This window comes from Desmodus rotundus, chromosome 3, assembly GCF_022682495.2.
Source record: "Desmodus rotundus isolate HL8 chromosome 3, HLdesRot8A.1, whole genome shotgun sequence".
NCBI classification, from domain to species: domain Eukaryota; kingdom Metazoa; phylum Chordata; class Mammalia; order Chiroptera; family Phyllostomidae; genus Desmodus; species Desmodus rotundus.
In genome coordinates, this window is record NC_071389.1 from 106,555,238 (window position 1) to 106,580,774 (window position 25,537).

At 44.2% G+C, this 25,537-nt stretch overlaps 1 protein-coding gene across 3 annotated transcripts in view; it reads right to left on the reverse strand.

The window, feature by feature from the left end:
- The window catches only part of MTUS2 (microtubule associated scaffold protein 2), a 578,493-nt gene that overhangs the window by 39,932 nt on the left and 513,024 nt on the right, over positions 1-25,537 (reverse strand). For 2 of the 3 annotated variants that reach the window (XM_024551026.4, XM_024551027.4), the window contains one exon: positions 20,564-20,630. In XM_024551026.4, the coding sequence (XP_024406794.2) occupies positions 20,564-20,630 (67 nt within the window). Of the gene's footprint in view, positions 1-19,047; positions 20,315-20,563; positions 20,631-25,537 lie in introns of those variants that run through there. The other variant, XM_053920733.2, reaches the window with a different exon arrangement.

Below are 25,537 nucleotides of genomic sequence, written 5' to 3' on the forward strand. Positions count from 1 at the left end.
ATGAGGTCTTCGAAGAGGTGATTAAGTTAAAATGAGGGCTTTAAACTGGTACTCTAATCCAACATGACTGTGTCCTTATTCGACAAGGAAGAGACAGCAGGGATATGTGTGCTCAGAGGCCATGTGTGGGCACAGGGAGAAATGGGCATCTGCAAGCCAAGGAGAGCAGCCTCAGCAGAAACCACCCCGCTGGCACCCCCATCTGACCTCCCACCTCCAGAGCTGTGGGGACAAGGTTCTGTCATAGAAGCCTCCAGTCTGCGCAGAGTGACCACAGCCCCAGCAGACTGATGCAGGCACTGCAGGTGCACGCTGCCTCTCTGCTCTACATACCAGGGCTCCGGGGACACTGGAATGGGTGACCCAGGCCATCAAGAAGAGTTTCTATCCTGTCCACAGCCCTCTTCTCCTGAAGCAGACAGGGAAGGGCATCACACTTTTTATTATGATTTCTTCCCCAAATGGACCACTAAAGAGATAAGCTTCACCTACAGAGAAAATGTGCTTCTTGTAAAATCACTCATTCCCCAGTGTGGTGAAACATAAATAGTAGCATCAGAGCTTCGCATTCGTGTGTATTCAGTTTAGAATTTCCTTCAACAAACACTATCACTTTGTTTAATCTTCCCAGAAAATTTCAAAGCTGGGTGGAGCAGATGCCTTTTCTGTGACTTTATGAAACAGGCACTAGAGGCTCACAGGGGTTAGTAACTTGTCTGAGGAGACACAGCCAGAAGGTGAAATTCGGTAGAGCTCTTTTGAGTAATATGATACTATTCTGCCTCATGTTTGGGAAGAAGAAAAGCAAATAAATATGAGGAAAAACAGATAGAGAAATCTCATTTAGTTTAAGTTCTATTTTCATGATCAATACTTTGTACCATATCTACGTGTCCTTTAAGACAAAGGATGAGTATTTCAAGAAACAGATAACAACCGATCCCATGTATGAATATAATTGTAATACTTCTGAGTAACTCCCTCCTTGGCTTGGGAGGAGGAAAACACATGGGTGATTTATGGGGTTAAAAGAGGAAAAGGGAAATGGATTTAATAGGTGGTTATAACTGTATGTTTTGAAAAGAATAGAGAATACTGTCTACATGAAAACTAATTACTACTGCCCATAAATAGGAAATGGCTTTATGGGGAATGGTTTTGAATGAGCTTATTGCTTCCTTTACTCCACATTGATTTGGGCTTACAGAGTTTTAAAAGCACCTCCATGGCACCAGCTCACTCAGCACACTGCCCCCGGGCACCTTGAAGGCCAGGTAACGGCTGCACGTGGGTGCTCTGGGTAGTTACTGCTCTTACATGCTTTTCTCCTATGAAAATGGCATCAAAAAGCTGATTCTATTTGTTACAGAAATTGTACTGGTAACATCATCCCCATATTGAACATTCCTTTTCAAAGGAGTGTTTAATAACTTCCTCTAAAATGTTTGACAGAAACATAAGAGGAGGTTCTGGACCCTCTTCACTGTAAAACGGCCACCGCAGAGTTCTAAACACGGAACTGCCATGGCCCTCTCACCTCGCAAGCTTCACTGCTGCGGGTCACACTCCTCAGCACAGCCGACCTAAACCCTCCATCCCGTTGTTTTCTATTTGAATAGGGAGGCCAAGGGGCTGCTCCATAATAAATGTTAAGGCATTTGAGGGTCGTAGGCTTAAATGCTGTCCTTTCTTTCAGGATGTAAAAGGTGTGGCCCGAAGTGTCTGTGCTCTCCACAGATGGAGGTCTTTCCAGGCCTGTGACTGCTTTTACTACAAGGGTTTCCTGCTTTTAATTTTAGAGGCCACAGCAATGAAGGATTAATGTTTTCAGTCTACAAAACCTCATTTTTTAAAAGTGTGCATTTTCCCATGAACACACCCCAGCCGCTCTCCATAACTTCCAAGTACATCAAATTGATTTCAAGGAACAAAACGGACGACCTCAAATTGTTTCCACCCACTAACTTAGGCCAGACTCAGAAGAGGCAAAGTCGATAGGCAATCTGCAGTAGCCCAAGTGTGTTTATGATTGGCAAGGATATTGTCTAATGCCCTGGACGAACTCCATGCTGCCTTCATCTATGGAATCCTGTCACTTAGCACAAGGCCAGGACGATTTCCACAAAGATGCACTCAGCGGGACAAAGCCAGGCTGTCACTTTCAGGCTTTGAGGAGAGAGGCGCTGGGACTGCAGCGCGGCGAAGCACACCCCTTCCAGAGCACCTGGAGCTTCTGGCTGATGTGTTTTGGTCCCCACTGCGGGGTGGAGCCCATTTAATTGGTAATCGTTTCCTCCTGGGATGTGTCTAGAACAGAGTGACTCCATCCGACATGGCAGGTTCTCTGTGGAGCCCCACTTCCTGCAACAAGCAGACTAGAACTTGTATACAGTCTCTAAAACCAAGTGAGCATTTAGAGACGTGACCTTCAACTGAACAATGACGACAACTCTACTGCACAGAGTGCAGCCAGGACTGAACGCGTGCACGGCCTCTGGCTGGCTCAAAGCAGACCCACACTGGCAGCACCAGCCTGGAAGCTTGTTAGCAATGCAGAGTCTCAGGTCCACCCTGGACTCCCTGAATCAGAATCTGCATGTGAACAAGACCCCTATATGAGAAGAACTGTATAAGCAGCACTGTTCTGAGAGACACAGGGTATGCTGATGGTGCCTGGAGGGGAGACTCCATCCCACAGTGGCTCCCTTTCTCTAGGCATGCACCTCTAGGTGGGGGAGGTACTGCCTTCAAGATTACTAATGAGGTAAAAATTCTCGGTACTTAAAATCTATAAGGATGTCCTTTGTCCCCAGTGAGCATTCAGTAAATACGTGCTGTGGGAGCAGCCTGGCCAAGACGTCTGGACCAGGTTTTAGGCTGTGAGCTGGGCTCAGGATCAGTGGGTGGGGGTGGGGGTGTGTCTGGCTTCATGAGATGGTCAAGGGAAAGGAGGAATGACTGAGGAATTTTAGAATGTGAGAGCAGAAAGAATGGCGAGTTAGAGAAAATAAAATGAAATCCAGCTGAGACCAGATGAGGAATCATGCCGACCCCTTTTTAAGGGCAGGAAATAGAGGCCAGACACACAGCCCCACACCACGCCAGAACAATAGTGTAAAAGATTCTAGAGGTAGCCTGCCTGGTTACCAGGTGTGAAACATATAAGCAGATACACTTGCACCTGTGGCATTTCTTAGTCCTGTGCAGAAAATACCAAGGCAACTGTGTTGCTGGACCTTGTGATGTGAAGGGATGGACTCTTGTTTTGGTTCATTGTCCTGCCTCCTCCTGCTGCTTTGAGACTGTGAAACCCATGTGTGTGGGCACAGTTCCTTCAGTTGGAGACAGAAGGCTCCCTGGTGACACAGACATAAGGGGTTACACAGCCCTGGCTGTCTAGGGCAGGCTTCTGTGGGAGGCATGTGCCAGATGTAAGTGGTTTTCAAAGTGACTTTGAGGAAATTCAGACTCAGAGAGTGATGACTAGAGCCTGTAAGGAGAAGAGTCCACGTGCACATGGGCACCAGGATGCTGCGGGGGACAGGGCACTGGTTCCACAGGGTTGCAGCCATGCCGGAGGGGCAGTCTGGCTGGTCCACCACAACTGTGGGCGCCCTCAGTGGGGGGCATCTGGAGAATTGTCAGAACTCCACCTTGCAGCTCTTAAGATAAGTTATACCATATCGGTAGTTAGGACACTCTGGTCACTTAGAAGAAGAGGTCCAGTCTTTCCTGCTGTGATTACACATGGTGAGTTAGAGCTCCTCCAAGTGCTGTGGCAAGGGCATGGGCTGTGGTGTGAAACAGGCATGGGCTTGATGCTCTGGTGCAGGGGATTAACCCCCTCTAAGCCTCGGTTTCCTCATTTGTAGAATGGGGGTGGTAGCAGGACTTACCTCCTAGGGCTAGGAGGTTTTAGCAGGACGATTCAGAGTTAGTGCCTAGCATGGTGCCTGCCCTCGGTCAATCAGTAAGCATTAGCTGTGGACTGTTTTCAAGGGGTCCACAGAATCACTGCAGCTTTAGAAACGGAACTATTTCCCACCCTTCCTGAACGCTAAGGTGGGACCAAGCATAAGAAACACATACGTCGCGCACTGGTACTCAGTGCTGTGGAGAAGACGCTGCTGCTCCCGCTAAGCATCGCTTCCATGTAGTCACTACGCTTCCGCCTGCTGCGCCTCCAAGCACATGCCTGTTGTTTGAGGAAGCAGTTACTGGGTAAGGACCTGTGACCATTGTCCTGAGTCTCAGAGACTAGGGAACGGCTGCTTGTATCCAACCCAGAGCTGGAAATAACTGTGTCCACCTTATGTCACCGCACAAGGGTGGCCAAAGTCACTCCTTGCCAGCAAAGGCCTGTGTGACGATAATCTCCAACAGAATCCCTAGCTGGTTAGAATAGTACATGTTTGTTTTTTAAAACGTAGTCAGAGAGAAGCAAGAGGGTATCTATCACTCTAGGTACCAGAAGATGCAAACATCTCTTTCTCTTCATAGTTTTCTGGAAAAAGGCCTTGGGCAGAGAGGAAGGACAGCAGCTACACGGCACACGGGCTGAGACTCTCTGTGTGCCGGATGCTCTCCGCACGGAGAGGGTCATTGAACGTCACAAAACCCTGCGAAGTGGGTGCAATTCCTACTTAATGTTCCCATTTTCCCTAAGAGGAGCCTGAGCAGCAGAACCGAGTCAGTTCAGATCTGTGGCTTTCTCAAGGTCACACTCAGAATGGCCGCATGGTCCAGTCCTAAGCAGGCATCAAAATCAAGTGCAGGTGTGTTAAAGAGCAGACTGCTGGGCCCACCCCAGAGCTTCTGATTCAGTGGGTTGGCATTGGTGGCACAGCCTGAGAATCTGTTTCCAGCAAGCTCCAGGTGCTGCTGCTGCCGGTGGCCCAGGGACCACATACTGAGAACCACTCCTGTAAGCAAAGGCAGATTATCTGAGGATCCTGCTACAGTGCAGGCACTGACTCAGAGGTGGGGTGGAGCCTGAGCATGTGCATTTAGAACAAGCCCCCGCTGGTCCATGGACCCGTTTGAACAGCAAGGCCCCAGTGCTTAGGGCTCAGGCCCCAGAGCCCTGCCTCTCCTGCTGTGCAGAAGATCAGCAGCCTTCACCACCTGCATCGCAGCAGAGGGCAGACAGTGTCCGTTATTGTCTACAGGACCTGCCCATTGCTGCCACTCTGAATTCTAGGCCTGCCTGTTCATTGTCAGCTGGCTTGAGCGCCCAGTGTGACCCTGAGCCTGTATGTTCAGAGTTAACTCTGAGGATGCGCCTTTCTGGAGAGGTGGAGTCCCAGGACACTGCATTTCCTTCAGGGTTCCTGTGCGGGACTTCCCATCCTCCTCACCTTTTCATTGGAGTCAAAGCCCCCTGCCCCCTGCCCCTCAGCCATCAGGCCTCCAGGCAGTAAAGAGACTGGCACTGCTCACAGCCATTCTCTCCTGCCCAAGTCTTTCGTGACCCACATCATCACCTGCACAGACGAGTCCCCTCGTGAGCTCCTCCCGCTGGGATAACCGAGGAAGAAGAAACAGGATTTGGGTATAGAAAAGGGAAATAGAGCGGGTGGCAGAGCAGGAATAGAGGCACTTGCACTGCAGTTTTGACGGGAAGAAGAAGCTGAAGAGAAGTAAATTCAGACCTAAATGCTGAGCCTGTTGGGAGCAGGGAGCTGAGAAACAAGAATGAGGAGCTGTTGGCTGAGAGGTAGGGCTGTCTTGGGAGGAAAAGGTCACCAACAGGTCCAGTCATAATACAGGGAACCATTGCCTTTTGGATGGAGAGGCAGACATTAAAACAAAAGCACTGTCTCTGAGCAGGCATGGAGGCAGAGTGCTTACAGGGAAAGCTGACAGGGTTCTGGGACCTGAGAGACCTCCGTTCAAACCCCTGCTGGACAGCTTATAACCCTGGCGAGTCAACAGCTTTTCAGAACTTCCACACTCCTGGGAAATAGGCACAATACAAGCTAACCTGCAGGGTTATTGAGAGAATTATAAACATGTATGGATACATGTATGTAAACATGTATGGACACACACAGGCATGTATGTATACGTGCCTGGACATCTTGCAGGCATGCAGTAAATGGCGCCTTGATTATGAATGATACACGCGTAGTCCTCAAGCACCTGGTGAAAATCCCAGGAAGGACAGCCTGGAGTGTCTCCAGTGGGTAAGGGATGGAAAAAGAAATGGATTTAAATGTGCAAAATGGCCTAATGTTATTTTTATTTAGTCTGCTGCATTATTTTATTTTAATAACTATAAAAGTATTTTTAAGAGTTTTCCTTGTAAGCTCTGTCTCCCCCAATAATTTTTCCTGTGTGGCCTAAGTCCCTGGAATACAATCTCTTGCACAAGGTATTCAGGGAACTGACCTTGACTACTAAGCACAGCCCACCCCTTAAGGGGCCTTAGTCTAGTGGTAGAAAGGGAGAAATGCGAAGTGATGGTGATGTAACAACTGCTATGACACTGCGTGTATGGAAGCAGAGAAGCAGGGAAGTGCTATGCAGCAGGAGTTCCTCTAAAGAGGAATAACCCTGCTAGGGTGTCAAGGAGGTGATGACAGACTTTACTTTTCCAGGAAGCTCGGGGAGGTTGGTGGGGGGGGGGGAGGGCGAGGCCAGTTCAGGAGGAGGCAATGAAGTGGGCAGAACTTCTGTGAAGGACATGGAAGGGGCGCAGCAGGGGAGTGTACGGGAGGGCAGACAGCAGTCCACTACACCATGCTAAAGTGTTTGAATTCTACTTAGCCTAGGAATGATATAAAGCCACTGGAGGATCTTTCTTTATCATAGTGTTTTGATTTTTATTTTTTGCATGTGACAAAAAATTCAAGCAACATGGAAAGGAAGGTAGTACACAGTGATTTCCTCTCCCACACTAGACCCCCTAGCTAGGGGCAACTGCTCTTCTTGCCAGACAGGCAGACATGTTTCTGGTAACTAATAGACTTTAACCAAGGAAGTGACAGAGGTTGGACCTATGGGCAAGCAGAGAGGTAAGGGGGCTAATAAGGGAGGTTTTGGCAAAAGGAGAGGCTAAGTCACTACATAAATGAGGAGGAGAGAACAGAATTAGGATGGACTCCCAAATTCTTATCAACAGGACCTGGTGACTCGCTGGACATCAAGTATGAAGAAGAGGGAGAGGCAGAGTCGATGAGACCCCAGCTTTCTGGATCAGTTTACTCTGCAGACTGTGGTCTCAGTAACTGAGCTGAAGATTGTGATTTAGCCTGCTGTGTCCTTTCCTGTTTTTTACTGATTGCTCATCAAGTGTTAACCCACATGGCTGCCCCCCTGGAGGCTCCATCTTCCGGCCTCCCTAGTGGCTCCCTAAGGCCTGTGACTCTGCTTTGGTCAAAGGGACTTGAAGAAGTGGCATGGAAACATCTGGATCATATTCTATAACGAAGCTGTATGCCCTCTACTTTCTCTCCCTCTCATTCCCTCAGGCTGAAATGTGCTCCTGCCTACATTGGCCTTGACCACGGAGGCTGTGGGAACAGTGGGGCAGAGATGCATGGCCAACTCTGGGCCTCTCATTTTTGGACCATTACATGAGAGAAAAATGTCCCTCTATGTAATTTATTCCATATTTATATGAGAAGGAACCCCCAAATGGAATTTATTAATAAACAATTGTGTATTCTTACATGTTTAAACTTCAGTCACGTTCCGAGTACTCTCCATTTGATGCAATACACCTGTCAAGACATTTTTTCCACTGCTCAAGACAGTTTTTGAACTTGTCAATTTTGATGCCTTTTGATGTGCTTCTGCTCTTTCTTGTTTCACCTCTTCCACATCAGCAAAACATTTCCATTTGAGGATTTTTTTCATCCAAGGTAACAAAAAAAGGCACTTGGGGTGAGACCTGGTGAATAGGGAGGGTGGGGCACAGGGATCATGCTGTTTTTGGTCAAAAAAAAACCAAACAAAACTGCTGAACATTCAGTGCAGTGTGGGCAGGTGCACTCCTAAATCACCCATCATGAAATGGGCAAACACATAGAGTCTTCAAAAAAAATTCACAGAGGCTGAACACAGCAACACCAGCTGGTACACTGATACAGATGGGTTCCTAGAACACTCACCTAGTGGGGAAGACTGTACTACAAGGGGCCTGCCCTCCAGATGATAATTGCTGTTTTTTTGGCCCCCCCTCATATAAACTCCATACATTGAGGACCTCTTTGTTATAGCAGCTTAACTTGTACTTGAACTAATGTAGCTATATAGGAGAAGCAGAGATTTTGTTTTGTTTTGTTTTGAGGTGGGGAGTGTGGAGTGGGTGGAGATAAAACTGTTAGACCATGAACAGTTGTACTGCCTATGGCTTACCACGAGGTTACCTCAAGAGAGACCAGGGCTAGGGATATGGATTTGGGTGGAGCAGCCTAGGTGGTGGCTAAAGATGAGTGGTAGATGAGATCAACAGAGATCATGGAAAATGAGAGGAAAAAAAGCCTAGAGCAGCATCAAAGACAAATACTTGAAGGAGAGAGACACTTCATTTTTATGTTACAATTATTTGCTAACACACCTGTTTTCTCAATTGATTATAATCTTTGAATTCATGGATTATAGCTTTCTCAGACCTGAATAACACACCTGGAATACTTTATTTTTGCAGAAAGAATGTTGAAAATCCTGTTAAGAACAGCACTCTTGAAAATTTTTATATTTTAGCAGTAGATGTGCTTTCAATTTCCCTGCTCATGACTGTAGACTCAGGCCATGCTGAGTCTGCCTTTAGGTGCTGGGATTTGAAGGGAAGATCACAAGCACAGGTGGGTGGTAGGGCAGGGGGACTGTGGCAAACTTGAGAGAGTTTGCCCCCAGTGTGCCTAGGGAAGAGGCAGTTGCCATTTAGTGAAAAGAAAAACAAAATAATAAAAAATGGGCAAAAAGACACTTCACAAAAGAAGACATCCAAAGAGACAGCACATAAAAAGTGCTCAGCATCACCAGTGATCGGAGAAATGCAAATTAAAACCATAATGAGATACTCCTCACACCTACAAGAATGGCTAAAACAACAACAAAATATTACAACAGTACCAAATGTTGGCAAGAACATGGAGGTACTGAAACTCTCAACATTGTTGGGGACACTGTCAAATACTACAAGCATTTCGAGAACTGTCTGGCAATGTCTCCTGATGTTAACTCACATCTGTCCTATGACTCGGTAATTTCTCATGTAGGAATTTACCTGCGAGAAATGAAGACATCTCTGTCCAGAAAAAGACTTGTGCAAGAATATTCATAACACCAAAATAGTGGATACAGCCCAAATGTCCATCAGCAGACAAATTAATTTTGGTATATTCATGCAAATAGAACACTACTCAAAAATAAATAAAGGAACAGATTACTGATACACTCAGCAACGAGGATGAATCTCTCATGTAGAGCAAAAACATCTAGACACAGAACACTCTATACTGTCTAATCCCATTTTTATGAACTCAAAAAATAGGCAAAACTAATCTATGGTGCAGGAAATAAGACAGTGGTCACTTGAGATGTAGGCCCTGGAAAGAGGTCTGAGGGAACATTCTGGAGTAATGTAAATATCCAATATTTTGTTTGGATGTATGGATGTATTCATAGCCAAAGATCATCAAGCTGAAGGTTTAAAAATAAAAATTTTTAAATAGCAGAATAGTCTTTTATATTATTTTTCCACATATTTGCCATTTTGATCATCTTAATTCTTTCCTATAGATCTAAGTCTCTCATTTTTAAAGGATATTTTCCTTGGATACAAAGTTCTAGGCTGACAGTTTCCCCCTTTCATAGCACTTTAAAATCCCTGTGCCACTGCCTCTAGTCTGTTTCTGATGGTATCATTCACACCCTTGTCCCCTCTGTGTGACATGTGTCTTTATCTAGTTGTTTTTACTATTCCATGTTTATTTTTGCTTCTCAGCACTTTGACTACGAGGTGCGCAGGAGTGATTTGTCTATTTGTATTTATCTTGTGTGGGGTTCACTGAGTTTCCTGGGTCTGCAGGTTGCTCTGTTAGAACCAAATTTGCAATGTTTTGGTCATCATTTTTTCCAAATATTTTTTCTCCCTGATCTCTCTTCTTTTGTCAACCCAGTTATGCCTCCATTAGACTGCCTAATGTAGTCCTATGGGCCACTGACGCTCTGCTCACTTTTTAAAAAGTCTTCTGCCCTCCCTGCTCCTTTAATTAGATGTCTGTTGATGTCTTCAGTTCCCTGACCTTCTCCTCTGCTGTCTCCAATCTGCTGCAAAGCCCATGCGGTGATTTTTCATTTCAGAGGTTCTGCTTTTAGGTACTAACATTTCCACGTGGTTCCTTTTTAAGGGTTTAATTTCCATGTTGTGCTTCTCTACTTCTTTACTCATTATGCTCCTCTTTTTCTAGAAGTGGTTGAACATGTTTTTAACAGCTTTTTAAATATCTTATCTGCTAGTTTCAACATCTGGGTTATCTCAATACCCATTTTAATTGACTTCTTTTTTCCTTGATAATGGGTCCTGCTTCTCTGGATGTCTAATTTTTAATTTTTAAAAATTGTATGTTCAACATTGTAAATGATAGGGAGTTTGTATTGCCTGTTAAAGAAAGACATTTCTTTAACAGGCATTGGATTTGTTGACAGACAAGTAAATTATTAGACTGCTTTGATTCTGTCAGGTGTGGTTTTATTCTTTACTAGGGTTTGTCAACTCCAGTTTTTCTTTAGTCCTGGAGGGACCCTTATTCTGGGTCAGGATCTTTCTTGTTGTGCCTGGCCTTTCGCAGGCCTTGACTGATTGCTCAAGGTGCTCGGGGAGATCTCTCCACTTTGGCTGGGCTGGAATTCCATCCCCTGGCACTGCACAACCTCTGACAGTTCCAATCAACTCATAGTCCTGCAGCGGCCACCCTCTGCCAGGTCTTTCTGTGCACCCACAGCCCACCCACAACCCACTCCTGGGGCCCTGTTGTGCTCAGCTTACTCCTTCCTCTTCAGTGGCTGGCCCCACAGTTCCTAGGTACTTTAATCACCTTGAACTCTGGTATCTGCTTCTTCAGATCAGCGAGATGGTGGTCATCTCCTAGAGCACTTCTCTGGGCTGTGGCCCAGGAAGTGGCCCCAGGCAGAGAGCTGGGGTTAACATGGGACTTAGTGTGTTTCCCTTTTGTTAAGAATGACAGGCTTGCATTGTTCATTGCCCAGTGATTGAAAACAGCTGCCTCATCTACTTTGTCTATTTTATAGTTGTGTAGAATGCAATGTTAAGTCCAGTCATAGTTACTCTGTCCTGACTGGAAGCAGAGTCTGGGCAGGGGTAGTTGGTAAAAGCTCCCAGGTGACTCTAGCAGGCTTCCATCCCCTCCATGGGAACCCCTGACAAAGAATGAAGGTCCTCAGTAAGCAAGAATCATGCAGGTGGTTGCCCAGTGCTATCTCTGGAAAATGCCATTAGTATTTACATCATGTGATTGATTTTGGGCCCCTAGCAGTCTTCTGATTACAGTTTTAGCTTTCTAGGTAGATCTGCCTATAAGAAGATATATTTCTCATTATAATTTAGTAAGTTGGTATTTCCTTTTCCAGATCAGGCTCTAGTAGACATAGTGAAAAGATGTTTCCCTGACAGAGCCATTCTCGGTGTACTAATGACGAAGACAGAATAGGCTGGACCACAGTGATTCCCCCGAGGTCCACGCCCACACTTCACTGCCAGCCTGGTCTCTCCCTCAGGAACCATTATCTGATCAGCTGAACTCTGACCACATTCTTCATCATCAGATATTTTATAAAAGAAAACAGTGTGTTAGAGACCAGATTGTTGAAACCTAGGAAGTATTTATATAGTTACTTGCAATGTGCAATTGGTCTAGTTATCATCTTTGTTAGAATTAACTTCCCAAAGACTTGACATTTGGCTGAAAAACTACAATTTTGGTCAAAAAAAGTGACCTGCATATTACATAAGCATATATTGCAATTTACATATTATTTTGTTTAAATAAACTGCCAAATTAAGCCAACAGACTGTTAGTACCTGTGGCTTTGGTGGTATCTGTGGCTATCTGAACGAGTAATTCACAATGGCATTAGACAAGAAAAAACAAATGCTAGCCCTGACTGGGTTGCAAACCCACCTCTGTAGTCCTAACTGCCTAGCACCTTACTCAGTATGCTGGATTGAAATCATCTGGTTATGTGTCCATCTCTCCAATACACAGGCATTCCCTGAGGTCGGAGACTGTGTTGCATCCCTCTGTTACTATGGGCACACTAACAGGAATGTCTCCTGGGTTCAATCAAGTTTATAAAATGAAGAAGCAAATGTTTCACATTCCATGAGCTCGGCCCTGGGCTGGGATCAAGATACAAAGAAAAATAAAAGGGGATCTGTGTGCATGAGAAACTCACAAGGGGAGGTAACTGTATCTGTATCTGCATAATTTGTAAGTGATTTTCATTGAAAATACATATTTTGCGAGATGGTCTTCAGCAATTTTCGAGTTAGATGTATACAGCATGTCACCTCTTCCTGTTGCTTTTCATTATCTCCCTGAGACACCAGTTGAGACCCTACGACACAAAGGCAGCATGTGGTAACGGTGGAATGAGATAAGGACCCAGCTCTGTTACTCCTCACAGTTACATGATGTAGGTTTTGCTCTTACTCTCTATAAACACGATTTATTCAGCATTCAAATGGTGGTGGCATTACCTAGCTTACTTTTCCCCTAGGGTTATTGTCAAGATCAAGTGAAATAATATGTGAAAGGGACTTATAAACTGTATGCCACTGTAAACATTAGATTTATGAAGTTACCATAAATCTAATGGAGACAGCTGACTCAAAATTTCAAGCAGCTGCTTGTCCTCAGGGTAAGTTAGGAGCAGCCCTTGGTATCCTGAGTTATTCAAATCGGTTAGCTCATGCTAGTTAAGGATTAAACCCACAGACTTAAAATACCAACATTAACATGTATCGGAAAGCAGAATTCTCTTTATTCATAAAGGTAGGAAGGAATATTTTAGAGGATCACAAAACAGATATTTCCACATAAAATAACTAAAATGTGCTATGTGTATAGACGTCAAAGAATTTTATAAATATCAAAAAATGTGTTGCTGCCAAGTGGAATACATCATTGTCTCAAAGAGAGTAGCAGTTTTGGAGACTTGTAGCTGGGAATGTGTTTTCCATGGCAACCAACTCGGTCTCTGGTACATTTAAAAGAGTTTGCAGTTTTGATGTTACTATTTGAGGTAGAAGTTAAAGGACTTCAGAAAAATTACATTCATTGAAATAAATCTAATCATGGCAGGTGACATCCCTGGTGTGAATTTTTTCCAGCTCAGAGCAAATACCATTTCCCTAAAGGAGGGGCAGGCAATTCCCAGACCTAGCTGTGCTGAGTGGTCGGTCCTGCAAAGAAAGCATTATGTTTGAAGTTATATTGCCACACTATAAATAGTATGCTATTTCTGATAGCACACTAAATCTACTAGATTGTACCTTCTCTAAAACAATACCTCCTGCCGCCCCACAGGAGAGGCTAAGACAGTGATGGTGCCTACTGGGTCGTTGCCCCTGCCGCCAAGTTGCTGCACAACTGAATGAGAAGATTCAACTCTGCTGATCAGAAAGAATTTTGCATTCCACAGATTTTGATATGATATGTTTTTATTTTCACTCAAGTCAACATATTTTCTACTTTTCTTGGTGTTTCCTCTTTGACCCATGTGTTGTTTAAAAGTATGTTGTTTAATTTCCAAATGTTTGGAGTCTTCCAGGTATTTTCATATTATTGATTTGTAATCTAATTATAGTCCAAAACATTTTGTATGATTTCAAGGTTTGTTTTATGGCTTAAACTGTGGTCTATGTTGCCCAATGTTCTGTGTACATTTGAAAGGGGTGCTGATGTTGGGTAGAGTGTTCTTAATGTCAACTAGGTCAAGTTGATTGATAAAACTGTTCAGGTATTTTTTATTTTTAAAAAATATTTTATTTATTTATTTTTACAGTGAGGGGAAGGGAAGGAAAAAGAGAGGGAGAGAAACATCAATGTGTGGTTGTGTCTTACTCACCCCCCACCAGGAACCTGTCCTGCAACCCAGGCATGTGCCCTGACTGGGAATTGAACCAGCCACCCTTTGGTTAGCAGGCCCGCGCTCAACCCACTGAGCTATAGCCAGGGCTATTCAGGTATTTTTTCAATTTTTTTAATCCTCACTCATTGCTTTTAGAGAAAGAGGAAGGAAGAGAGAAAAACATCATTCAGTTGCCTCCCACATGGGTCTGATTCAGGGATGGTACATGCCCAGGCCAGGAATCGAACTTTCAACCCAAGTATGTGCCCTGACTAATAATTGAACCCACAACCTTTCAATTACCAGATGATGCTCTAACCAATTGAGCCACAGTAGCCAGGGCACTGTTCAGGTCTTCTTTCTCACTCTTGTCTTTCTGCCTGCCTGTTCCATTAATACTAAGGGAGGAATGCTAACATCTCCAATTGTAATTGTGGGTTTTGGTCTATTTCTCATTTTAGTTCAATCAGCTTTTACTTCATGTGATTTGAAGCTCTATTATTATGCACATAGCTATGTAGTATTGTTATGTCTTTTCAGTAAACTGACTCCGTTATCACTATGTAATGGCCATCTTCATCCTTCGTAATATTACAGGTCTGAAGTTTACTTTGTGTGAAATTAACAGAGATACTCCAACTATTCTTTTGATTGATATTAGCACAGTACATCTTTTTTTCTATCCCTTTACTGTAAAGTTATCTGTCTTTATATTTGAAGTGGGTTTAACTGGTGTGCTTAGAAGAGGTATTTTTATAAATCAGAAAATATCCGTTATTTTTATGATCCCAAGATTAGTTATTTTTTCTGGGTTATTGCCTTAGTTTTTGCATTTTGACTCAGCTTTTTTCAAAGCTAAGAGATAAAGGAAGATAGAAGAATCTAATTTAAAATTTAAGGGAATTAGCATGTACTAACCCCCCCCCCCATTCTGCCAAGTACTCTATAGATCCTTTGCTCTCAGTCACTTATTGTTCTAGGACTTTTCTCCCCAACTTACTGACAGAGGCAGTTTCAGCCCCACAGCACATGTTGCTAGTAGCCCCCCAGTTTTGCTCTCCCCTTCTTCCATAGTAATAAAAAATATCTGGGCAAGGTATTAAAGCACATTTCCAAGTCTCCCTTTTGATGAAATTTGCCTTGTGACTTAGTTCTGGCCAATGAGATCTAAGCTGAAGTATAGTTTCTGGAAACCTTCCTCCAGAGAGAGCTGACCTGCTGTTTCTTTGCTCATTCCCTCCTGCACCCTACTCCCCGGAATGCAGATATGATGTCTGTAGCACCACTGCCGCCCTGGACCATGAGGGGAAGGACCACAGTCTTGGGTGGAGAACAGTGAGCTGTAAGAAGCCCAGGCCCCTGTGGGCTCTGTGGAGCAGAACCATGCCTGCCCCTGGGTGTTCCTCCTGACTTTTATATAAGAGAGAAATAAAAAGCTACCTTGATTAGCTCCTCCTCTTTGGGGAGTTTGAGTTTTGTCCCTGGGCCCAGCTCTAATGGATTAGTCTAGGGTCAGTGAACACCATACCGTGTTACAGGATCACTCTCTACTGCATGTTTGGACAGATTCATACCAGCACCTGTTATGGCTCTGAGTCAAAGTCATATAGAATTTGGGGAAGAGGCTATTTTATTTTGTTTACCAGATATTTCAATTTGCTAAATTAAAAATTAAAAGAACAATTTGGTGGTGGGGCTGACGTGCCATGGAAATCTTACACACTGTGTGGAAGACGGTTGAGATCTGCCTCTGCCCCATACCAGCTGTGGGCTTAGGGAAGTTACTTAATCTGTCTGAGCCTCCATTTCCTGTAAAGCAAGGACACCAACACCTACTTCAGTGAGTTGTTGGAATGAATAAATAAAATGTTTGCGACGGAGCTTGGTAAGTACTAAGCATAATGTAAATATACAGAGTTATGATGATAAAGTTGGAAGACAAATGTCACCCATAACCCTGACAGGTAAAATCATCTCACAAATGCACTCACAGTGGTATTTGTATGTATGTGTGGGTTGCTAGTTACAAATGAGAATAAACTGAAAAATCCATTCTAGTTAGTAACTTAAAAACAAATATACAACAATTTGTGGTGTATTGACACCAACATAAATTCCTATATACCTTCATGTCAAAGCTATCAGAATTCTTTAGTATCTCTCTTTGTTATATTATAGAACATCCCAGGTTTTCTTTTTTTTCTTTTTTTATTTTTTTGCTGTGTTTCAATAAGCTGACTTTAATCAAAATGTGGATTTAACCTTTTAGTTTTCTGTATAATACCTGAGATGCTCTGCCAGAATGATTGCTTTGTTTAATATTGTTTTCTGTTTTAAAACTATATTTCATACTAAGTGTTTTTAAAGTATTCAGCAAAGATGAAAAATTCAAGTCCATCTTAAGTCTGAAGCTGGCAGAAAGATAAAAACCCCATGGATCTGGCTTGGGGTGGGAACAGGCAGAGTACATGTTGTAACAAGTTTGAGAGAGGAAGGGGGCTAAGAGAGGATGACAGAAGCCACCTGTTTGTCCATCAGCCTTGGGGCTTGGGGAGCAGTGGCAGGTAAATAAGACCAGAAGAGGGACAGCTGGGGTGAGTGAGAACCTCTAAGATGAGTGGTCATTTCACACTAAATTCAGGTAGTCACAGCTGTGAGCAGCCCAGAGGCTGGCAGTGGAGTTAGTGTTGTTTCAACTCAAGTGTGCATGTACATCTCAATAGGACTTCCATCTGGCCAGGGGAACATCGGGACCCTCGAGGAGTGTAAGCAAGGGGCTCCATCTGAACCTAGCTATGCACTGCATATGTTTTTCTGTCTGGTGGAGTTCATCTAATGTGCATTTTTTTAAGGCTCTGATTTTCTAATAAGGCGGCTTTGCCAGAGAGAGGATCATAAACATACACCTGATGGCAGTTAACAACTTGAAGCCTAAGGTCTCAGAAAGAACTCTGTGCCCAGGAAAAACTCTTATAAATTTATTTCAGCATTTACACATGTGAGAGTGACCCTTCAACTTACTCAGTATTTGACTTACAAATTTGGAGAATGACAGTCTATCCAAAGACCAAGGCTCATATTTTAAGAATTACATTTTCTAGGAAATTCTAAAATGTGATAAAAATCAAATATAACCCTATTGCTAGCAATTTTGCTCCCCCTTTCCTGGATGTGGTGCTGGACCCTGGTTTCCTAGAGATCTGTGTGCCCTTTCATTACCTCAAACACCGTAGCTGGGGAAGGCTTTTCCAGGCCTGGACCCAGTGAAGCCAACTCCAAAGACAAGGCAAGAGCCACCACCCTTGGTAACCCAAGGTAATCTTTTACCTTGATTTACAGAATAAATATTCAATGCTTGAGGATGAGACACTTTCAAGAGGATGACCAGAGATCTCTGTCCCCATAGGGAATACGACATAACACAACTGACAGCAATTTTCAGCCACTCCACAAGGACCCTACTCTTGAACCACAAAAACTACTCCCTGGTACATATTTGGATATTATCTGTCCTTTCAGATGTGTGCGTATGTGGGGCGGGGGGGTTGAGAGTGAGATTGATTTAATTTCCTCTTTATATGGCAATACTACATACAATGAGATTAGATCCACTATAATCTTTTACCTTGATTTACAGAATAAATATTCAATGCTAAGAATATTTCACATACAGAAGAGTTCAGAACAAATATCAAATGCTATCAAAACTATTGGTCCATACTTTTGAGGATATATTCCAGAAAAATAATACAAGAGAAAAAAAGTAATTTGCAAATAGTACATTTGTTGTTGCATAATAGCAAAAAATGGTAAAAACCCAAGTACTCAAAGGGGAAGAGTATCTTATTCTAGTTAATTAGCATGATTGAATGTTTTATAACTATTAAATGTTCAGGCATGAAAAGCTTTTTTGATACACAGAAAGAGGAATGGGGAAATGAAGTTTTCTTTCTGCAAATGTGCAGAATGAGTAATGTCTGAAGAACATCATGGCACCCATTGGTCTAGGGCCCATTCACTGGGGTGGTAGGCTTCAGTATGTGCTCGGTAATTGCGTTCTTTCCCTTCCTACATGCGTCTATCCAAATCTCAGTCATCTTACAAGGCCCATCTCAGACAGCCGCTCCTCCGTGGAGCCTTTGCTTGTATGCTTGAGGACGTTAGTCACCATTAATGGTACATAGCACTGGGTGACAGCTGGCCCACATGGTACCTTTGGGCAAACAGAAAAAACAGTCCTATGTCTGGGTGGTAGCAGCCCCATGCCAGCCAGCACAGAATGGGGCACAATGGGGCTGCAGTTTAGCCCCCATTCAGAGGGCTGCCCTATTGCAGGCTACAACCTACTTTTTGCAGCTTCTTCCCCTCTTCCATGTCTGAATTCACAATCTGTGTAAATTTGCAATTTCTATTTGGCTTGACCATCTCTGTTTACCTATGATCATTTGTAGTCAGGTTTGTAAGCTTAATTCTGTTTCCTGTCAAGGGAATGATATATAGGTCAAGACACTGGAGTTTACAGATTTTTAGTTAAAATTGAGCCCATATTCCCCTGTCTTTCTTCCATCACAAATGCAGTCTCCACAGAGGCTCAGGTGCTCGCTGCTGAAGTGTCTGCTGGGGCTGGATGCAGGGCTGAGTGGCCAGGCCATTCACCCTCCCCCCACCACCCTGTGGCTTTTTCATTTGGCAGGCAATTTCTGCTTCTATTCTTAGCACTAATGCAGAAATGAAATAAGACTTAAATACAAAAAAAAATCCCCCACCAAACAAAAAACCAAACTCAATGTAATCTTTGTGAGGCTCCTGATGCATTTAGAAGCTTCTGGAAAGGACGAAGGAAGCTGCCCTGGATTCAACCCACCTTACCCAGATGGGTCAGGGTGACACTCCCAGATCCATAGCTTGGCCACAGGGGTGTAGACATCTCTGTGGAGAAGGATTCACCCTAAAGTGGAAGATTTCCTCTCTGTTTTCAGATGGAAGGCACTACAAACCTAATAGTTATGAGTCACCTTCACAGACTGCTTCATCACCAGTCTCTTCTTTATCTGACTTTCCTCTTTACGAAGGGGAACAAGGGACAGAGAGGTTAGCCAACTTGCCATGCTTCACCAGGTGGGTCACGTGCCTGCAAAGTCCATGCTCAGAACCACCTAAGCATTTTTCCACTTCAGGGAAAGGCACACACCCTGTGGACCTCGGCTCCTAGGGGCTTCCTGCACAAGCTCTGCCTTGGCTCTTGCTGGCAGATCTTGCTCAGAAAACCCGTGGGGCTCATCCCCAGGGCTCCCTAACCGGCGTGGCCCAGGTGGACGTGCCCTCAGCAGAGGCTGAGAAGGAGAACTGTTATTTCCTACTTTCCCACAGGGGCTCTGCTTTCCTTAGAGGGGAGAAGCAGCCATTGCTGACCCCTCTCAATGACGAAAGAAGTCACAAAAATCACAGTGAAGAAAAAATGTTTAAGGTTAAGAAAAAAGGGGTGGGAAAGCTATGTTTGGCCATCACTACCCTGTCCACTGCACATCCTCAGGGGCAAGTTCCCCAGAAATGTCTGGCTTTCAGACTCAATCCTACATGCATGGCTGGCCTGGAGGCAAAGGTACTGGGGTGGCCGGGACTGTCCCAGTTCCACTGCTCCTGGAGGGAACCACACCTGCACAGAGGAGGCTGTCACCAGGACCACACTGGATGCAGAACCAACGCTCACTGGAAAGAGAAGAGTAGCAAGCCAAGGGGAACAGACTATGGGTATTTCACCTTTGCTGACTGCTTCTTGGGAAGAGAGAATAACAGGTCCTCAAACGAGAAATAAGATCAAGAAAGGGAAGATAGGAAACACTTGGTCTGATCTTTGGCTTTAAGTGAAAGCCCCAGGGTCTGGGGACTGTCCTGTCATCTGTGAGGTCTCTTAGGGTTCAAACTGAACAGCACCATCCAATTAGCAGAAGACTGAGAGTTTCAACATGAACCTCCACATTTTAATCACCCAAGCTTGTGTTGTTGACCTTGTGCTTTCTCACAGAGTATTTTGTGGCAGGGTACAACACGGCAGTGGCAGGCAGCCACAGAACACTTGCATGTTTCAGAGGGCAGCTCGTGTAGTCCACCATAGCTGGGCTGCTTCTCTTGGAGCTCTGCCTGCCCAGGGGAAGCCTGAACAATCCTCTGCTTGTCACAGCACAAACCCAGACGATGGATGGGCTGCCATCTGTGAAGAGCAGAGTCAGGGCCTGATTAGCTCCACTGTGAACTGTTACGAAGCTGTCTTTATGACCACAGAGATAAAATTATGGCTCCCTGCATGGCTGCAACAGCCCCCTGCTATGCTGGGTAAGACACTTCATTTGTCTGGGCAGGTTTGCTCCGGCTTATTACATGAGACTTAATTGCTTTTGTTACACATTCATAGGTATCAGAAGACATTCTGTATGTTCCTTGTTTTCAAGGCCCTACTTACCAACTTCATCCCTGATGTTTGCAAGTTCGATTGACAGCTCCTTTCCTTTCACAAGGGCACTTTCACTCTGAAAAAACAAGATGGACACCGAGAGTCCCCTAGTTTTATGCTCAATAAGCACTTTCACATGTTTAATTAATGAATCATATTAAGCAAATATTTATAAGCCTAACCCTTAAGGAGATAATTTTCTAATTATATAAGTATATAAAAACTTACAAACCCAAGTCTGACTCATTCATTTGGATCACATTCAAAGCACAAAGCTTGCAATGTAATATTAATAATACCCATGGCTGTGCTTTTCTCTATATTGCTCTTGTATAGATCATCCTTCAATACTTTTTTTGCACATCTCTGTCCTTTGCATTAATTACTGTTATGGATTATTATACCTTGTCAATTGTTATCCCTTTTACAAGATTTTTGACCATGAAAATGTCCATGCCCTATTGCTCTAAGGGGCAAATTTTGCCCACTGTCTTCTTGAACTTACCCTTTGTCCACACATGCATGGCCAGTTCCCTAATGAATAGTGAGCACAAGGTAACATAAAACATTTCAGTAGTAAGACCAACAACAAAATGAAAGGCTTCAGAGATTTTTGTGTTGATTCTGTATCAATAGAAGAAATAAGAGGAAATCTCACACTTGAAGCATCATTTAGTGCAAAGAATGTTATTTGTAGCTAAATACCTAAGTTGAGTTCAAATCAATACTTCCTATGACATAAAGTAGTTGAAGTGATGCTGAACATATAATCTTTGTTATTGAGTTACCACAAATATTTACCTTTCTTACGATTTCATTACTACTGTAATAACAAGAAACATGTGCCATATAAACTCTCTTCAGGTCACAGATCCCCAACATATAAAGTCTCTGTCATTCTGAAGAATGTACTCCCAAAGCAAACATTTCTAAGAGGGAATATTGGCTAAAATGTGTACCAAATATCTAGCACGAATATCATTAAGGCCTTAGGAATGTCTTTTCTTTATCAACCCTCTTGACCTTGATTTTAGTGCCTTCAAAGAACATGCACCAAATTTGAAGAGACAGCTGTCACAACCTCGTTTCTGTGTCTGCTGCGTTTAGACCTGGGTAACATGTGTCACTTTGGGTTAAGGGGATGGTCTCAGAATATTCAAAAGGCATTTGTTAGGTAACATCATCATTTCCTAATGCCAAAATAAAACTCTATTTGCAGAATAAACTGACAGCTATTTTAGCCCCAGGCATCAACAGTTACTAGCTCATGGTTCTCTTAGGAGTAATATAACAATAATAGATCCTTTGAGGGACAATGGACCCCATCTCATTCATGAAGCTCTCTCCTTCCATCCCAGCCAGAGCATCCTTTCCTTCCCTGAATTTGAAGGCTGGGGAGCCCACCTCGGAGTGTGTATTTTTCTCATCTCTAAGCAATGCTGCCTCTAGGCCATGCCCGCTGTACAGGGTTGTGATGAGGGTTAAATAAATTAATATATGTGAAGTAGTTAAAATGGTGTCTAGTACTTAGCAAGCTCTATACCAGTGTTAGTTGTTACTATAACTCCGTTGTTTCCTTTAATTTTATTTGTAACTGGATAACAACCTATAGATAAGAGGTGCTTTTCATATTAAATATCCAAATGTGTTTATAATTGTTATACCAATCTTATACTCAGCTTTTAATTTTTTTAAAGCACCTTCCTTGCTCTGTCCTAATTCTACTCTAAGTTCAAAGACTGGAGAATCCAGAACCTATCCTAATCAGACTGGTCACCGGGATTCTACGTTCGCTCTGTACAATATGGCCAGCTGACATTCAACTTATTACTACAAGTTAAGAAAATCTGGTATTCTGAAGAGGATAAATTTCGGTGTTTACCATACAATAATCTTTATCTAGTGAAAAAAAACTACCTCGTTCCTACTATCAAGAATAATTTTGGACATTCACATTCTTAGTCCCTTAGCAGGGCCAGAGAATCAAAGCACTGTACTTATCAGACCAGAAACAGCATCACTAAAGTATTTGCTCTGGAAATTGCAGAGAGGTGCGGAGACTGAGAGGGGGCTAGGCAGTGAGCAACCAGAACTTAATAAAAACAACAAAAAACCTTGAATTTCTAACCCACAGCCAATATTTCCCCCTGCTCCAGGTAGAAGGCTTTGGAAATGAAGCCCTGAGGAGGATTTTAACTTACCTGAGGGACCTCCCCTAACCTGATAAACCCCTTGACACTTTTCAGCCAAGGGAGAATCAGGCATCTTGGAGAGGGGAGGCCTGAGGTCCTCGGCAGGGAGGAGGATTGGCCTCAGCTGGGGACAGTGCTGACTCTAATGAGGATTACTGATGAAGACTTTGAGACTTGATCACTTTGTTGAAAAGCTAATTCTGATACCCATGGCCTGGACTGCCCCACTATCTTTGTTGTAGAAGGAACACAAGGGAGAGAAAAAAAAAGAAGAAGCAAGAAAAGAAAGGGAGAGAATGGGAAGAGAGATGAGAGAAGAGAAGGGAAAGGAAAATAGGAAGGAAAAGGTGAGATTGGAGAACCTGCACCCTCTCCAGGAAGCAGAGGCCATTGAGAGAAACCGAGAAGACTGAATGAAGATGGCCCATGCCACCCCACGCTCGTCCCTACCCTTCCACAAGCGAGGGCTATAAAACCAGCCAGTTTCAAACTGTAGTCATCAAATGGCTTACCAAGGAAGGGTCAGCTGCCTAAGGTGAGCACCAAACCCGAAGGCTCAAATGTGAACGTTAGCATACATGCCAGGCACAGTGCCAGGGAAGCCCTTGACCTCCCAACTCCTCCCAACTCCTCCCAAGTCTGTCAAACCGGTCCTGGGTTTCCATTTGCCTTCACAGAGGACTAAGCTGGAGCTGTATGGTTACGTAAGCAGCCAGGAAATGGCAAATGCAGGAGTTTTAACCCAGAATTCATACTCTTCATCAAACACGAACACACTGAGATTCTCCTCTCCTAACCATACTTACATAGACATAACATCAAGGTTCAAACTGCATTCTCTGAAGATTGGATCTGAGCCCTTCTTATGTGAAGACCATCATGTCTGATGGCAGAGAGGCAGTGTCAGCTTCTGACTACTTGGTTTCAATGAAAAACTCCCCTGGCTGTATTCACACCCCACCCACCACCTGAACAATGTGTATGGTGTTGATGTGCCTGTTGTGTGCCAGCATTTCCAGTGTAGCCTGCCTGGGGCTGTAACTTCTGGTAGGGTTGCTATCTTCTTATCTGCTGCCCCTGGCCCTCTCCGGTGGCCTCCGGGTGAATTCACTGCTGCTTGGGTCTGGCACAGCTGAGCACTGCTTGCGAAGGCCAACCTGTACAGTTTGGCCACAGGCCTTCCTTAAGTGCTTGTTCTTGAAATATCAACTTTTCTTATTTATGAATTTTCTGCATTGATATGTTTAATGCTGGCCAAACCAGAGTGACGGGTGCAGTCCTACCATGGAATGAGTCAACGGTAGTGACTGCAGGGATGCTGTTCCCAGGCAAGAAGTGAACTTAAGAGACCTTCACTCTCCTCTCCTTGCCTTGAAAAACTTCATCCACTATTCTCCATCCACTGTTGTCAACAGATCCCAGCAGCTGCCTGGCTAGGCCCTTAGGTTCTGTTGAACACCCAGGGTGAGGCTATCCAGAAGACTCCCTTGGAAAGGACCTCATGCCACTGTTCCCCTTTGTCCCCTTACCTAAGCCAGTCCCAGGCTGAGGACATGGGGAGATGACAGAACTGTGAGCCAGGCCTCCTCCGCTGGCCTAGCATTAGGTCAGTGCCTCCTTACACGGGGGATGAGTGGAAAATTCCTAACTGTTGCCAAGCACATGAGCTCCTGCTTTCACTCCAAAGGGCTAAAAACAGAATTTAGGATTAACAATCCAAACCATCCTAGTGATACAGTCCAGAAATCACTAGTCTAAGGCCACTCCTCTAATATTACTGTTTACTGTGTGACGGGCTTAATTGGAAAATGGATCCTTGGAAAACATTCATCTAAGCCCCAGACCAGCAGCTGTGTCTTCTTAGCTGCCTCTTATTAGGTCACATACCTCTGTTTTGCCTTCTGACTTCTCTGTACTCCCCAGTGTGGTACATTGCAATTACAGAGGAGTCCACAACGAGCCACGCCCATGAAACCTCCAGCTCTCCCCTCCTCTAGCCCTCAGGAGACCCCTGCATGTATGCTACAGTGAAGCCCACGGCGCTGAGATACAGCTGCCATGCTGGGGCCACTCATAGGTACTGGCAATGCTGCTCTTGATCTTCCCTAGCTACAGAGCCTGGCAAAGCATGCCACCTGCAATCATTCCATTAACTTCAAGCAACTGGATGTGTGGCTGAGCCCCCAGGCAAGCCTGCCACACTCTGTTATTTTAACATGACTTGTCAGTGGGAGTTATTGTTCAAGTGGTTGATGCCACCCATGTGAACTTGGTGGTAACAGGATGTGAAAACGCCTCTCTTTGTTAGTATCATCCAGGTGATTCTCCGTGGCCATTGGCCATCTAAGTCCCTCCTTGAATTAGAAAACAACAGAACAGCCTGTTTATCATTAAAATTGAATGTTGGGTGAATCTGAAGTGCTTTTACCCCAACTAATCCAGAAATTGAAAACTTATACAAAACAACACATATTTACTGAGTGGCCACTAAGTGCCAGGTGGACATGCCAGGCAGGATATTTCTGCCTTCAAGGAGCCTTTGAGTCTCCCAGAGTCAGTGAATGAATGAGCAATTATTAAAAAAAAATGTGATATGACTGATGGGGCAGGGCTGGTGTGAAGATCTCCTGGGGCCACTGGATGAATAAGCAGAAGGATGTGAAGGCAGCGCCCCAGGCAAAGGCCAGGGGAACTGGTGGCCAACATAGCACCTGGGACTATTTCTGGGAACCTGCCACCCACATCAGATGGGCCTTTCTCTTTTCCTCACCAAGTCTTCCCCTTTGGTCTG